Below are 17,594 nucleotides of genomic sequence, written 5' to 3' on the forward strand. Positions count from 1 at the left end.
TTTATTTTTAAAATATTTTTCTAAAATATTTTTACTGTTTGTAAAATAGATAAAGATAAAATAAAGAACACCATAAATGCCTTTAAAATACTGTGATAAGGGAACTGAAGTTGAAGACATTTTAAATATCCCCTCTCTCTCAGATGAGATTGATCTTGACCCAGAGGTAACATGGGATGCCCAGGGTATCCTGACCCCCAGACCAAAGGCGCAGAACTCACTCTGCACTTACTTCCCTTTGTCATAAACCCATCATTTTGTTGTCAAATGCCCAATGTCTGTATATATTTAGAAATCAGAGCCATACAAGTATATAGGTTCCTCAATAGACTTTCAGAAGTTAAAGACAAAAAGACCTTAAAAGTCATGTAAATGTCCAAAACTGGTTCTGATTCAGTGCACATTTGTTATGCAAACAGTCATTTCTCCCACCACACAAGTATTTTAGCTGTGATGACCTGTGGTGCGTGCCCCACACTTTCCCCAAGATCGATCTCTAGCCATTCAGTTTTGCATCAGAAAAGACAAATGACCTTATTAAATATCTAGATATAATGATGCCCTCTCTGACTTCTTGGAACCCTGCTCTCATTTATATTTAAGAGCTAGCACAACTATCAATCTTAGTTTTACCAAAATACATTAATTCCGTGGATTGAAATGGTAACCAAAGCCATTCTTTCATGTAAACATAGATGCAGCCTAAACCCAGCTTTCTTTCTGTTAGCATGACATAGCCTTTGCTAGTGCTTTTAGTGTGCTGTTTTCCTTCTGATATGAATGTGTGCCAAGAAGAAAGAGGAAACACACACACACACATACATACACACACATTAATATTAATTACATTAACATTAATATATTATTATATAATATATATATGTATATGTATATACATATATTAATATATGCATATATCCCTTTTCCAATCTTAATTTTTTTAACCTATTGAACTTTTCCCAGCATATCACTGGTTTTCTCTTAATTAACCATATTAATAGTAGGGAACAAATGCATGAATATGTAAGTAATTTGAATTTTTTTGTAGTACATATATACTACTTGAGTGTCTCATCTGAGTGTACCACCCCACCCTCATACCCTGAACTGAAAAGAACCAGTGTTTGAAGGTCTGGAAACTGGGCTGCTTTCCTAACACACTATCATCTTCCTTTTTCATGAGAAAGTCCTCATTCCCTCTTACTCTGATATTGTGGCTTTGCTTTTAATAGTTTCTCTAGAACATCATTTTTAGTTTTGCTTAATTTGGTTTTTTGAGTTTAGTCAAGTGATGGAATGGTTGGAATAAAAAAAATATGACAACAAATTAATGATCAATTACTATGTGTACTTGCCACATGTTAATAAAATTTGAAAGTAGTTGTGCATCCTATTTGAATGACTGGCTATTTCTTTCATCTAAGCCAACCATGAAAATAAAAACTGATTTACATTCTCAGAACTGAATAAATATAAAGCATTTTTTAAATAAATGAATACATGATTTTTTAGATCTCTTTTATTTCTGTTTACTTTTTTATTATTGTTTACTATAAGTCTATGTTGGAAGATAAAATTTAGGATTGCTCTAAAAAGACATGGAATAAAAATAATAATAATTATAATAATAATAAAGTAAAAAGACATGGAATAACAGTGAGGCCAGCCTAGAATTTTAGATACCAGTTGTCCTTACTGTTTTCCTTTTCTTAAACATTCCAGAGCAGAAGTTAAGACAGCTGAAAGGGTTTACCCAGAGTTGTGAATGATCTAAAGCAAAAAAACAAACAGGGAAGGAAATCTAGGGGACACCAAGAACAGTATTCAGATGAAGCCAACTTGGAAAGGGAAGAAAGTGAGAAATCCACAAACCTCCAAGACCTGGCCCCAGTTGAACCTTATAACCTTCTCTCCGGCCACCTTCCTTTCCCTCCACTCGGCAGTATCTGGTGCTTCTAGTTCTGGCTCGCCCTTCTGTGTGCTCAAGGGGTCCAGATGCTCCCTCTCACCATTCTTCCCTCACTAATTCATATTCATTCTTCAGCAATCAATTCAGGAGTCCCATCCTTGAAGAAGCCTTCTGTGCTGCTCCCCCCACCCCCGCACCATATAGGATTGCATGCCCTGGCCCTAGGCACTCCGAGAATTTCTCACACACTTATCTTGGCACTTACCATATTTAATTGGAATTATCTGTGCTTAGGTCATTCTCTTATAATGTCTTCAAGAAAAAAGTGATTTATTCATTATAATCATCTTTGTAACCCAATGCCATGCAGAGTCCCTGGCAAATGGTAGGTGTGCAATAAATGTGCATCTGAACTAAAACCAAAATGTGGGTTTTCAGCTTTCTGCAAGAGAATTTACCAGTCAAATCCTTGACTTTATTCTTTCCTCCAATTATCACACTCAATCTTGGTGTTTTAAGTGGCTCTCCAAAAATAAACCGTACCCAAGAATATGACCATGTCTCAAAAGTCACTTCATGTTTATTTGTGTGTGTGGATGTGTAGGGCAAACTCTTTTTCAGCACCATTTCTCCAAGATGAGGCATGAGGCAATACTTTCTGAAGCTCATGCCTTTTGACCCCTTTCAGATTTGAATTCCATAATTGTGTTGAAATTCTTGAACATAGATTAAATGGGTCAGGGAGTAAATGAGCGCCCTGGAAAATATACTTAGAAAATAGGGAAAATAGTATGAAGGAAAACAAAAGAACGTTTAGTAGTGGAGGGAAGGTTTGGGGAGAGGTGGAATGAGTATATAAATCAATGAATCTTTGAAATTTATCTTATATCAATGAAAACTTTTAAGTATAATGTGAATATCTATAATAGTCCACGGACTCTCAGGCTGAAATTAATTAAAATGTTGCAGGGCTTTATGTGGGATTTGGGGCACTTTGTGGCGGGGGGGGTGTGTTTTATATTCTATTTGGAATGGGTGTATATAGAGCCTATACCTTCCAAAATAGTTGTCTGTTCATCAACACCAAGCACATAGCAACTTTTTTCTGACTTAAGTCAACACTGATTTTCAGTTTGTAGGTAAGAGTCAAAGCCTAAAACCAGTAGCCAAAGACAACAATGCTGGATTTGTTTATTTTTTTAAAGATTTATTTGACAAAGAGAGAGAGGGTGCACAAGCCAGGGGGAGTGGGAGAGGGAGAAGCAGGCTCCCTATTGAGCAGGGAGCCTGATGTGGGGCTTGATCCCAGGACCCTGGGATCATGATCTGAGCTGAAGGCAGTTACTAAACCAGCTGAGCCACCCAGGTGCCCCGCTGGATATTTTTTAATATCCAGAGTAGGCCATTAGCTGAGATGCTATTATTCGAAAGCTGTCTCTTTCACCTCTGCTATTTAGAGCTGCAAAAACTGGAATTAACCTGTCCCATAACTGTTCAATCTCTTCTCTTCTTTAGTGGGATCGGAAGGAACTGGCCCTGGGCCTCAGGAGGCAGCAGTATTTTGGCAGAATTTGGAACTCTGCATTTGGAGTTTCTACACCTGAGCCACTTATCAGGAAACCCCATCTTTGCTGAAAAGGTGAGATTCTCCAATACACCTTGCATTGCAAAGCCGTACTTGTGAGAAACAATATCCTCTTCTGGAAGATTCAGGAATATTAGAGGTGGAAAAGAACAACTAAATTTAATCGAGTTCTTTATGCAGTTTTGGTACATGCAGCATTTCATTTGACCAAACTGTAAACCCACAGTCTTTCCATGGCACCATCGGACTCTGTGTGAGATAGCATGGTGTACATGTTGGATTCTCTACAACTCAGGCAAGTCCCTGTACCTCTCTGAATGTTTTTCCTTATCTAAAAATAGTATTGTATGGACTATATGAACGATGGATAGGAAAGACTTTTTAAACTCAAAGTATAATACAAATTGAATCAGTTTCTAATTTTCAAGAAACAAACCCATAGATATTTGAAGAAATTTAGATTCACCCCACCACTCTGCCCTTAGCACTCATCCTATTTGCAGCTCCCCTTGATAGCAAAATTTCCTGAGAGAATTGTCTCTGTTACTACCCCCCCCCGGCCCCGCCCCTTCTTGCGTCCCTCGCTCTTGAGGCTTTCCAGTCAGGCTTTTCTCCTCGCCACACCTGTCTGGGTGACCAGTGAGCTCCGCGTTGCCAGGTCCAATGATCATTCTCTGCTCTTGTCTTCCTCACCCTCAGCCGTTGACACAGTCACTTCCTTCTCCAAGACACTGCACCGGGCTGCAGGCCTACCATACTACCCTGGTTGGCCTCCTTCCTCAGTAGACTGCTGCTTCTCGCCCTTCTTCATTGGATCCTTCCCAATGCCCCAACCTCTAAATACCAGAAAGCCTCAGCACTCAAACCTGGGTCTCTTCTTTTTATGTTCACTCTCTACATTCATTCTCCCAGTCTTGTGGCTCCGCATACTTTCTATGTGCTGTTGACTTCGGATTTGTCACTCCAGTCCCAACCTGTCCCACACTCTGTATCTGGCATTTCCATTGAGACAACTACTACTCGAAATGCCTCAGACTCAGCCCCCAGACCTGTTTCGACTGCGTCTTTACTGTCTTGATAAATGCCACCTCAGTTTACCCAGTGGTCACAGATCTTGAGGTCATCTGGTTCCTCTCTCTTTGGGAAACCTTAGGTCGAACCCATCAGGAGATGCTTTGGCTCGACCCTCTTTCTCTGCTGCCATCCTTTCCTGGGACCCAACATCTCTTAGCTGAATTCTGCAGTACCCACCTGAATACTGCTTCCTCTCTTGCCGCCTCCATCACACAAAACTTCAGTGGCTTCCCATCACACTTGGAATAAAATAAGCCCTCATTTTGGCCCATGAGGCTTGCATGATGTGGGCCCTGGCTCCCTCTCTCCTCTCTCTTTGACATTGCCCACTTTGCTTCCTCACCCCCAGCCTCAGGAGTCTTGCCAAACCTACTCCTACTCTCTCCTTAGGACACTGGTGCTCACACCTACCTCTGCCCCAGTTGCACTTACTTCAACTTTCTGCATATTATTTCTTTGCTTCTTTAAGTTTCTGCTCAAACCCTCTCCCATCAGGCTCTCTAGACCTCCCTAAATGTAGAGCCTCACGACCTCACATCACCCTGTCCCATTATTCATAGCATCTGTCCCCACCTGGCATATTTATGTGCTTATTATCTGTCTCCTCCCACGAGACTGCAGATTCCAAGAGGGTAAGGATTTTGTTTATCCACTGGTAGATCCCTAGTTCCTTCTATGGCATCTGGCAGATCAGTGGGACTGTACTCACTGACAGCAATTATTTTTGTAAGCTGGGGTGACTCTCTTTGTTCTATTTCTTTTAAATAAATCTTCTTTCCTAACATGGAAAAATGTAATAGAGAAAGAGAGAAGAATGGCACCAAAATTGTTTTTTAGATTTTCATAGTAACATCTCATTTTCTGTTGTAGGTAATGAATATTCGAACAGTACTGAACAACCTGGAAAAACCACAAGGCCTTTATCCTAACTATCTGAATCCCAGTAGTGGACAGTGGGGTCAATGTAAGTCAAAAGATTAGCATCGTTTTAGCTCTTTATGATACCCAGCACTGTTCTAGTAACTGAGAGGAGTACAAAAAGCACAAGTCTTCTTGGGGAATGCTTCAAAAGGGGGAAAGTGAGCATGGCTCCCTTACTAAATAGGCTTCTCATAAGAGAGACTGTAAATGTTGACCAGGGACCTAGACTGTTTTTCATGCATAACTGTGAGTATGATGACATGTAAGCACATTTAAATTATTAATCAGGAAGGGAAGATCTGGTCAGGTTGTGTGGGGATGTTAGCCTGTAATAATCTGGTCATGGGGGTAGAAGGGAAAATTGTTCCTCTGTACAATTGGCCATCAGGGTTTTGCACAAAGTAGCTATATCATTCTACTTTATAACGTTTTCTCTTTTTGTTCTTGGCTTCAAGATGAGAGAGGAACCTGAATTTTTAAAGGTTAGGAGATTGAAAGAGCAAACAGGTCGTTTTCTCTACTTAATTTTAAGCCAGCAGATAAAGATTTCTTCCCAGTAGAATTATCTTCAGATTAGGAGAAAGCATTAAGCAAGTAGTCCTCATTTCAGATCCCATAGGGCCTTTGATCGTGGTGTGAAGATTCAGAGTAGTTGAAAGAAATGTTCTTAAGTTGATTTGGAAAAACAGTGGTAGATTAACACAGCAACCGAAACCCAATACAGAATACTAAGTGAGGTGTCTCACTGTGCCAGGGATGTTAACCATGCCTTACAATTTTATTCTAATATGAGTGTTTTCTTTATATTTAAAATTATATTCTTAGATGAATATGCCTCGCTGTTACTGTAGAAGTACTTTTCTTAAAGATTAATTTAGTAAAATAAAAACTGTGCTAAAACCTATGTTTGTAATGGCTATGGAAGGCCTGGCTCTTGAGACCATAAGACCATAAGGTTGCCACTTAGCCAAGTGTGGTCTGCAGATCACGGCACATCCCTGAGACCATTCAGGGTGTCCAGGAGGTCAAAGCTACTTTTATAATAATACTAAGGCTTTCTGCCTTTTCACCGCGTCGACATTTGCACTTGTGTTACAAAAGCAGTGGTGGGTAAAACTATTGAGGCCATGGTGGGAACCATGGCAGAGGAGCCAGATAGAACTAATAATTTTATTCCTCACTGACAAGAAGAAATAAAATGATGCCAGTTTCACTTATGAATATTTTTAATGAAGAAAATGAATTGAGGCTGGTAAATCGCAACCATTGAGTCCACTGCTTTGCTGAGTAAGAAAAGACAGTGCCTGCCTTGTAGAAAAGCACTTGTGTGATTGTTTGAATCGCAAGCTGAACCAGCCATGACTGCTGTGTGGATTACCATTTGTGCTTGAAAGGACAACTGAAGACAAACTTTGGTTATTCGGACTTGGGTAACTGGTAGACTTGTTCTCAAAAACAGGCCTGTCACTTCAAAGAAAACTGACTGTCTATGCCAATGATAGAATTTGAATTCCTAAATGAAAATTAGAATTTTAAGAATTTTAAGAAATTTAAGAATTTTAAGAAATGTGTATATACTACTGTGACCTTAACACCTTTAACCAATACTTAAAGACTTTCCTGGGGCACCTGACTGGCTCAGTTGGTTAAGCATCTAACTTGATTTTGGCTCAGGTCATGATCTCCGGGGCGTGAGATTGAAGTCCCTGTCAGGGATCCTGCTTAAGATTCTCTCTCTCTACCATTCCTTGTGCCACTAACCACACTCTTAAAAAAAAGGAAAAAAAAAAAACCTTTTCTGATGAAATTAATGATGATATTCACCAATGTGGTTTTTTATATCATATAATGAACTATGTCAACATTTGGAAGATCTGCATAATTGAGGAAACTAGTATTTTCCAAATGACTGATACATGCTATGACAAAATCAGGTGAGAAAAAAGATCCATTCAAAGTGCAAGATAGTCCAATGGATTTTAATGTAACAGAACAAAAATTCTTTGATGTGATTTCAAATTCCACATTACAACCAACCTTTAAAAAATGTTAGCTGCTTGTCAAGTTTTGTTTTAGTATTAAAAATATCCATAATTATCTGAAGAGACTCTTAAAATACTTTCTTTTCCAATCGTATAACTGTGTGAGGCTGAATTTTCTTCATGTATTTCCACGAAAATGACAAGTGGCTATAGATTGAATATACAGCAGATAGAAAATCCAACTGTCTTCTAGTATAGCAGAAATTTAAAATACTGGTGAAAATGTAAATCAGTATCAGTCTTTTAACTAATTTTTTTGTTGTAAAATATAACATGTTCTTATGAAAAATATGTTATAGTGGTTGTATTATTCTTATAAGTTAATAAAATATTTTAATTTAATTTAAATATTTTAAATTTCATTTCTAATATGGTAAATACAGATTTTACATAAACAAGGTATTTAGGAGATTTATTCATTTTTTGTTTGTTTGTTTTTGATTTTAAGATTTTATTTATTTATTTGACAGACAGACATCACAAGTAGGCAGAGAGGCAGACGGGGGGCAGGGAGCAAGCTCCCCCCAGAGCAGAGAGCCCAATGCAGGGCTCAATCCCAGGACCCTGAGGTCATGATCTGAGCCAAAGGCAGAGGCCCAACTCACTGAGCCACCCAGGTGCCCCCCCATTTATTCATTTTTAAGAGTGTAAAGAGTACTGAGATTTAAAAGTTTGAGAACCATTAAGAGTATTTGAGATAAAATACAACTTGAGTAGCTTTCTGAGTACAAAGACCAGATAAGATTCTCTAAAAGGACAGACATTTTTAGCATTTTCCTTCTCATGAATGATTTTAAAAATTGAAAACAAATTCTCCATGACCAACTGTTTTCTTCTTGTGATTTAGGATCTAGACGTCATTATAAAGAGGGACAGAAAATATCAGTTGTACTACAACAGCCCAGTTTCACCTTCTGGGTTACCAGTATACTGTGTATTTGGCCATTTTCCCTGGTACGAAGGGACCGTTATATTTGGATTGCTCGTGGGCCAATTTCTTGATGGCAAACAAATAGGGTTGATGACTCTCATGTCTGCCCCTCCCCCGACCCCAATCCTGTGTTCCAGCCACAAAGGAGACACACTTATCTTTTCATTCTTTAAGCAGGGCCCACTTGGTCGCATCCAGGTCTTGGTTTGTGCTATGTCTGCAGCTCTTTTTCCTCTCCTCTGACTACTACTGCTGAGTTGCCCTTTCTTCTGGGGGACCTGCTTCTTCAAGACCCTGGTTGGAATTTGTGAGCACCCACTCATCCTCCACTCGCCCTTTTCCTCCCCTGCACTTTGGATTTGTCTATTGTTATCTTTTTCAAAATGATTCATGTACATCCCCATCTTCCTACGGATCCAAAACTTTTGAGGCCAGTGACTTTGTCTCAGTGATAATTCTTAACCCAGCACACTGTATCTTGCACTACTAAGTGTTACTTACTTAAGAATGAGTGAATTTTTTGAGTATTCATGCACTCCGTACCCAATCTATCTTTCTGCCTCTGCTTTTAATAATGGTTCTGTTTATTCTCTACTCCTCAGTTGTGGCTGAGAGGCAGCCACAGGTCCTGCTCACTGATAATATAAAGAGATCTTGCAACTGCTGAGGCCAGATGTGGGACTCCATGTCTATAGGCAAAACAATTATCATTCTTCTTTTTTTTTTTTTTTTTTAAGATTTTATCTAATTGAGAGAGAGGTAGAGGGAGCGTGAGCAGAGTTAGAGGGAGAAGCAGACTCCTCGCTGAGCAGGGAGCCCCATGTGGGACTCGATCCTGGGACTCTGGGATCATGAATGAGCAGAAGGCAGACACTTAACCAGCTGAGCCACCCAGGTGCCCATTCTTCTTTGATTAATATAACAACATTAATATACATATAGCATCACTAGCATCATTGAGGGAATGCTTGGAGAAGTTCAGGTTCAAATGAAATATACAAAATAAAAAATAAAGATGCTGAGCGTTTAATCCATTTTGTCTTGATTCTTTTGCTACTTTTATCTCTTAAGTATTAAGAATCCTTTTATGGGACCTATTCCTCTTGGGAAGGAAAGTGAATTGCCTTCTATAGAGAAGGGCATAATATTTGAGTGACTGTAGTACACATTAACTTTAGAATATTTGGGCATAAAAACACCATATACGTTCTTTGAAGAAGGAGGAGGTCCTTTCCTGCTGATAAAATCAGGCATGTTCTCTCTCACACCCACTAAATATTTACACAGGACTCTGTTGCCAACGCAAATAGTCCTCCAGGCCTAGAGAAGCATAGTGAGTGATATGCTAGGTTATCAAAAAGACTTGTTCTTGTTTCTTCTCTGTGTTCTTTTATTTTCATTCTTTCCAAATCTGAAAAATTTATAGGTAGGAAATAAAAGTATAGGAAATTGGGCACCTGGGTGGCTCAGTCGGTGAAGTGTGTGCCTTTGGCTCAGGTCATTATGCTAGCTAGGGTCCTGGGATGAAGCCCCACATAGGGCTCCCTGCTGAGTGGGGAGCCTGCTTCTCCGTCTCCCTGGTGCTCCCCCTGCTTGTGCTCGCTCACTCTCTCTGTCAAATAAATAAATAAAATCTTTTTTAAAAATTAACTGGCATTTGCTAAAATTAATTCAAGCAAATGTATTATTATGTAACCCTTTTTCCTTTTTTAAAAATCACCAAATGCCCAAACTTGCTTCTTCCAACCATTATAGAATCATAACCCAAGGAGGAAGAAAATGAAGCTGCTTCTGGCTGTTAGCTTTCAATTCCCATTGCTTTAACTCTGAAGGGCATGTCTGGATCACGGCCATCATTTCCTATTACTTCATTTAGTCCTTGTTGTTTTGACAGTAACTGGACAGTGATTTGCTTTACCATGCATCACTTGCATTTGTCTCCTGCAATCATGTTTATAACAGCAGGGCTTGTTATTGATGAGATAGTACTTAGTGTATTTAGTTTGTAAATGTCAGAGGTTTCTGTGGTAATTTATTTAGGAAATTGCAAAGGTCACTTCAAACTGCTGTTTTAAGAACCAGCCTTACAGGTGTAAAACATTAATTTTACATTAAAGTTAAAACTGGACTTCCTGTAATAATAAAAATTCATTTTTCACTACTTAAAAATATAGCCCTTCTAGCTTGAATGGGAGTAGTCCTTATTAAGACTGACTTACAAGAATTTATCCTTTTCAGTTACTTGCTATATGAAAGCTACTTTCAGGGGCTGATGTGGACCAGGAAACATAATAGGTCTAGTCCCTGTCCTCCTGGATCATGATCTTATAGAGGAGACAGAGGAAAAAATTCCACCATTTTAGGAAGTTGCAAAGTGTGGTAGACATGTGCTATCAAAAAATGTGTTATTAGGAGGTCAGGGAAAGCATCTTTGAGGAGGCAGCATTTAATCCTAGATAGGAAGTATGAGGAAGAATTATTAAGTGAAGGGGAAAGGAGGTAGGGCATGCACTTTGGGCAAAGAAAACAATGCCTGTAGGGTGCCTGAAGTGTAAATTACCCTGCTTATTTTGAGGGGCCAGAAGAAGAGCCATTTGGCAAAAAGGTAGAAAGCAATAGAGCAGGACTGATGGTGACACGGGGAAGATGGAGACCACCCAGTCTCCAAACACCTAGGATTTGAGTCTTTGTCATTGAAGGCTTCCAATTAGGATGATCTGGTTCACATGGTAAGGGGTTACATTGGTTTTCATGGGGAAATAGATTGCAGTGGCATTGTCATTAGAACTCTATGTGATGATGGCAATGTTCCATATCTTCCCCTTCCAGTACAGTCACCAAAGGCCACATGTAGCTTTTGAGCACAATATGACTGAGGAACTGAATTGTTTTTATTTTATTTTAATTAATTTTAATGTAAATAGCTACAGGCTATCCGAGTACAGAAGGCCAGATAATTGGCCACTGCAGAGGAAGCAGGAAATATTGGTAGCTTCATCCAGGATCGTATTGATGAGGACAGAATAGGGGACAGATTCAAGAGATGTAAAGGAGGTGAAATGAGTAGAGCTCACTAGCTCATTAGCCATGGGGGCAGGAGAGAGAAATAAAGAATAACTCTCTGATGACTAACTCACAAGGTTGGGAGGATGATGGTGCCACTTGGTGAGACAGGGACCAAAGGCAGAAGGTAAGGTTGTGAAGGAACAGAATGAATTCAGTTTTAACCTGTTCCATTATAGGTCCCCATATAAACCTCCAAGGGGAGTTGTTGGGGAGGTATCAGGAGAAAATTGTCTCGATAGTTTTATAAAAATGGATTTACTTTTATGTGACAGAGTCAACAAAGGACTTATTTAAAAAAAAAATAGATACATAAAATTCATTTTGAGTTATGAATTTAAAATGCAAATTTCCAAAATCAGGCTGTCTTAGTAGTGCTCAAACTCTATGGAGTTCTGAGAATGATATTTCAGACAGGTTATGTCTCTGTTTTTGTAGGTAGATATGCTTGAGAAATTAAAGAATTAATTCAAGAAGTAGGCAGAAGAATACATTCAGTGTTACATGGTAGAGAGTAAGCAGTTCCAAATTGAGATTCTGTGTGCGCTGTGGGATCAGATGGCCTTTACCATTGGTGTCATCTTTAGCGTCACTCAGCCTCACTTTTCACTTTTAATAAGGATACCTATCGTACAAATTATGTGATTGTTGGCACTATATGTAGTGGATCTGGTGTAGTAAATGGCAGTGGGGGGTAAATTGTAGAAATAGTGTATTAGGAAGGACGTATCTCCTGCCTGTCATCTTTCTTACCAGCCTCCCCCAAGGATGTTGACCATATAGATTGGTAACACTGGAAATCCCATCAAATAATAATCACAAGAAGCTAAGGAGTTTCCTGCTTTATTGCAAGCCAGTTCTCTTCAAGGTTTGCTAATACTCATAGCATTTGACATAGTTTATGTTTTTGAGTGCTAAAGCAATCAAAATCTATCTGAATATATGCTGTGAAACACTTTAATTTGGTGGTTTTTAACTAGAAAAACCGATTTTTGGAATTAGGGTTGATTATATATTTTTTATCTCTGTGTTTACAAAGCTAGCCTGGTAATTATTTAGAGTATATCGCATTAGTTAACGGCACATCTGCTTGTTTCAGAACATCTTCCTGAAAACAGGAGATTTGTTGGAATTTAAATGTAACATTGAGTTGCAGTTGACGTAGGGTTTTGCATCCTAGTTACTAATGTGATTTTGCTGCATTATCTGAGTTAAAGCCTCAATCACTCTAAAATTCATTTTCTTCTCTTTGCAGATCATGTATCAGTCGGAGGACTCGGAGACAGCTTTTATGAATATTTGCTCAAGGCGTGGTTAATGTCTGACAAGACAGATCTAGAAGCTAAGAAGATGTATTTTGATGCTGTTCAGGTAAACCAATATTTAATCATCTTTGCCACTAAACTAACTTACCTTTTGCATATTAATCAGTCTTTAATGGGAAATGGAATACTACACAAGTGGGTTACAAAATATCTCCAGTTAGGCTCAGTTCAGTGTCTGCTAATGTAATTATAACAACAGTAATCCCCCTTGATGTGTTGAGTTCTAACAGAGCAGCTGAAAGTGTTTTATGTGCTTCACACCTCAGTAAAGATTCACATATCTAAGAAAGAGGTATTTTTCTTCAAGGAGTATGAGTTCCATGCTTAGAATCACAATTAAAGTCATGGGGAGGAACAAATCTTAAATTTATATTCTGGAAATTGACAAAGTTAAAATTGCCCAGGATGACAGACATTCCTAATGGCTACCTCCATTTGAAGTAAACTTATCTCCAGAGATAAATAGACAGTGCTCTCAAATAAAACTCTGAACTCGGGGCACCTGGGTGGCTCAGTGGGTTAAGCCGCTGCCTTCGGCTCAGGTCATGATCTCAGGGTCCTGGGATCGAGTCCCACATCGGGGTCTCTGCTCAGTGGGGAGCCTGCTTCCTCCTCTCTCTCTCTGCCTGCCTCTCTGCCTACCTGTGATCTCTCTCTGTCAAATAAATAAATAAAATCTTTAAAAAAAAAAAAAAAACTCTGAACTCATTAATAGTTTCCTATGATCCTTTATAACAGAGGAGGAATGAGAGGGAACATGTATGTGTTGAATTGTTTACTGTGAGCTAAGTAGTGTGTTAGGTACTTTATGTGAAGTATTTGTCTCCTCACGATAGCTTAGATATTTTTTACTTGACTTTTTAGATAAGAGAACGGAACCTCAGAAATTTTGAGTTTGGAACCACAATTCAAACTAAAATTTGTGTCAGCACTTGTCTCTTTTTCCCACACAACTGTGGATTTATTTGTGAACAAGAATTTCCATACTACATTCAAGTGTTCTTTATATGCAATAAGTCAGTAAAAATAAGTTAGAAATTACTTAGCAAAATATATAGGAGGTGGCCAGCGTAAGAGTAAACTAAGCCTTAAGCAAATGTAAGCTTCAATCAAAAATAAAAATAAAATTTGAAAGTAAATAAAGCAAAAAAATAATATTTTGTATAAAATACTTGAACTCACACCCAACTTTTCAGAAACAAATTTTTTAGCAGAACCAAGTAACTTTGTGATTGATAAGTATTTATATGATGACTCATTTTTTTATATTATCAAGGCATCTCAAATAATATTATGAAATTATGGCTAAATCAGAAAAATGACTCTTTTATTGACTATTTAGAATTTTTTTTTTTTGTAGTTGAGAATATTAATTCATGGAGGGAGTGGAAATTTGTAACTCCCCAGTAACAATAGCCACTGTTCTAAAATTTGTCTCCCTGAGAGGAGGTCTGGGTAATTTAGACATGGTCCAGTTTATTCATTTAAATATAAATGCAGGGCGCCTGGGTGGCTCGGTGGGTTAAAGCCTCTGCCTTCAGCTCAGGTCATGATTTCAGGGTCCTGGAATTGAGCCCCACGTCGGGCTCTCTGCTCAGCGGGGAGCCTGTTTCCCCCCTCACTCTCTGCCTGCCTCTCTGCCTACTTGGGATCTCTGTCTGTCCAATAAATAAATAAAATATTTAAATATAAATGCAACTTGCTGTGCTCTGGTTGGCCAGATTGAATAGTACTGTGATTCCCGCCCAAGGTCAGTAAGAAGCATCACTAAGTACAGGAGATAGAACTCTTTACCACTTCACAAATAGGCACTAGAAGGCCTTAGTTAGTACATTAGCTTTCATTTAGCACAGCCTTAATTAAGGCACATGATGAACATAAAAAACAAACTAGGATATAATCCACATGGCCTCTGCTAGGTTTGTTTTTCTTCATTCCTATGAGGTTTCAAGTTTTAAGCTAGGGAATTCTCCAAACAACATAGTTTCTGTTATCATTTTTTTCATTGCTATCCTAGCAGATATTTTAATTATTCTACCATTAAAGTGGCCCCCTAAGATCTTGATGTTCTAAGAAAAGCAACTTTAAAATGTTCTTCGAAATATTTCCCCCCAGTTTCTAGAATCATACTCACACAGCTTTTAACATATCGTATTTAGATAAACCATTGACAGAAAAATCCATGAAGAACAAATGAAGTAAAGTGTTTCCTGTTTCTCTTAATAATTAAAACATTCTGAAGCCATTGTGTTTTCAACTTGGAAAGCAAAGCTAGAACAATTAAATTTCTGCTTTGAGAAGTGACCATGTCTCACATAGCAAAGTTTCTTTCTGCTAAGCTGTACTTAAAAAAAAAAAATAAAAACAAACAAACAAAAAACATTCTTACTAAGGAGAGGATCTCACACTTTATGCTCCTAGACAGTTGAGTTACTGGAGATACAGCTTTTCATTTTTAGCTTCAACTAGACTTTGGAAAGCATTTAATCCCAGCATGGTCTCTTTTCTTTGATTGTTCTAATAACAAAATACCTTGAGCTTTCAACTGGCTGTTATGTTCTTCTCCAGTGTGGAGAAGAATCCACTGTGGTGGATGTTTATTCTACCAAGAGTCCCCTGGAGTAAATGATACCAGAGTACATGACGTATTAGACATTTAGGTTTCTAAAGCTTTCATTAAACTAATTTTTTTTCAAATATGGATGGCTAAAATCACAAAATACATGATATTCTTTTTTCCTCATCAATTCTCTGCAGATTTAACGCATTTTTTAGAAACACTGAAGACTATTTTTTCCTCCTTTATATTTATTTACGCTTTCCTACTGTCACACAAACATCGCTTTGAAGGTCTTGGAACATCATTGTAGTTTATTTTGAGAGGTAACAGCTTGGGCAGAATCATGCCAAAAATAATAGAGTACTTTATTCAGGATCCATAACAGGATAATAATGGTTTTCTAGTCCATGCTCAAAAGCTGTAACTTTTGCCATATAGAAAGAATAATTTCTTGGGTGATGAACAAGTATCTGCTTGAAGAACTTTATTGCAGTTTGTACTATGAGAAGTGTAAATAAGTGTTCAGTTAAATTAGAAAGAAATATTAATGTAATAACTAGACCATCAGTAAAATTAGCTAACCACGGTTAGTGAGCGCAGTAGTGTGTTCATTTATTTCTTACCATCTTGGTTTCAATTGTTTATTTCCAATAAAAGTAGAAAAGGTGTTATCCGTCTATGTATTCATTCATTTTCATTCATTCTTTTCTATCACAAGTTTTGTCTGTGTCTACTATGCCCAAATGTGCTTCCTTAAAAACTCTCTCTTTTTTTTTATAATGCTATAACAGGTATACACATGGTCATAGCTCTTTTTCTTCTATGAAGTAATTGGGAGGGGAAAGAAACATTCCCTATTATAGTAATTTCAAAGTCAGTAATTCCAAACAGTTATATTTCATTTTTGTTTTTTACAATATAAGGCTTATATTATTTTCTGTCTATGGTAAAGAGTATCAATAGTCCTAGAGCAAAAAATAAAAGACATTTTACAAATCATTTTTGTAAACATCATCTATCCCCAATTTACAGACCTTTATTATTTTTTTAAGTTTTTATTTTAACTCCAGTTAGTTAACATACAGTTTTGTATTTGGTTCAGGTGTACAGTAGAATGATGCAACACTTCCAGACATCACCCTGTGCCCATGACAGGGGCCACCTTAATCCCCATCCTCATTGCAGCCGTCTTCCCTCCCCTCCGGTAGCCGTCAGTTTGTTGTCTGTAAGGAAGAGTTTGTTTCTTGGTTTGTCTCTCTCGTTTTTTTTTCCCTGTACTTACTTTGTTCCTTAAATTCCACATGTGACTGAAATCATTCTCTTATTTCTTTTATTTCTCTTATTTCACTTCTCATTATCCTCTCTAGCTCCATCCATATAGTTGCAATGGCAAGATTTCATTCTTTTTTATGCCTGAATAATACTCCATTATTCAATCTTCTTTATCCATTCATCAGTCAGTGGATACTCGGGCTGTTTCCATGTCTTGGCTCTTGCAAATAGTGCTGCTCTAAGTGTACAGATGCACGTATCCCTTTGAATTAGCGGTTTTGTATTCTTCAGGTAAATACCCAGTAGTGTGATTGTTGGATCATAAGATAGCTCAATTTTTAACTTTTTGAGGAACCTCCACACTGTTTTCCAGAGTAGCTGCACCAGTTTGCATTCCTGCCAACAGTGCAAGAGGGGTCCTTTTTTCTCCACATTCTTAACAACACATGTTGCTTCTTGTGTTATTGATTTTAGCCATCCTGACAGGTGTGAGGTGATATTATAGTTTTGCTTGTGCATTTCCTTGATGATAAGTGATGATGAGTATCTTTTTATGTGTCTTTTTCCCCCTTATTATATACTAATGTGCTTTTTAATGAAATTATTAGGGAGGAACTTAATTCAAGTGTTACTACAATGGAGGTGTGAATGATGATGATAAATGAACCTTATCAGGTGCTGGTCACAGTATTGATGGCTTCATAAACTAGATGTTGCAGAGTTTTCCCAGAAGATACTACTATCCCCTATTAGGGGATACTACTATACCCTACTATTCTTTCATGGTTAAGAATACTGACATTTAGGGATACAGCAAACAAATTACCCAACAAGTTCACAAATAGTGTCAGAGTTGAAATTTGGGGCCAAGCAATTGGACTTAAGAATGGCACACCTTTCCGCCTCAGTTGG

General features: G+C 38.0%; 1 protein-coding gene across 2 annotated transcripts in view; it reads left to right on the plus strand.

Moving 5' to 3' along the window:
* MAN1A1 (mannosidase alpha class 1A member 1) overlaps window positions 1-17,594 on the plus strand; it is a 163,698-nt gene that overhangs the window by 134,503 nt on the left and 11,601 nt on the right. For both annotated transcript variants that reach the window (XM_004740101.2, XM_045071262.1), the window contains exons 7-9: window positions 3,425-3,548; window positions 5,439-5,532; window positions 12,781-12,896. In XM_004740101.2, the coding sequence (XP_004740158.1) occupies window positions 3,425-3,548; window positions 5,439-5,532; window positions 12,781-12,896 (334 nt within the window). The remainder of the gene's footprint in view (window positions 1-3,424; window positions 3,549-5,438; window positions 5,533-12,780; window positions 12,897-17,594) is intronic.

The sequence above is a fragment of the Mustela putorius genome, unplaced genomic scaffold (genome assembly GCF_011764305.1).
Source record: "Mustela putorius furo isolate JIRA1106 unplaced genomic scaffold, ASM1176430v1.1 tig00003983_pilon_pilon_pilon, whole genome shotgun sequence".
In the NCBI taxonomy this organism is placed as follows: Eukaryota; Metazoa; Chordata; class Mammalia; order Carnivora; family Mustelidae; genus Mustela; species Mustela putorius.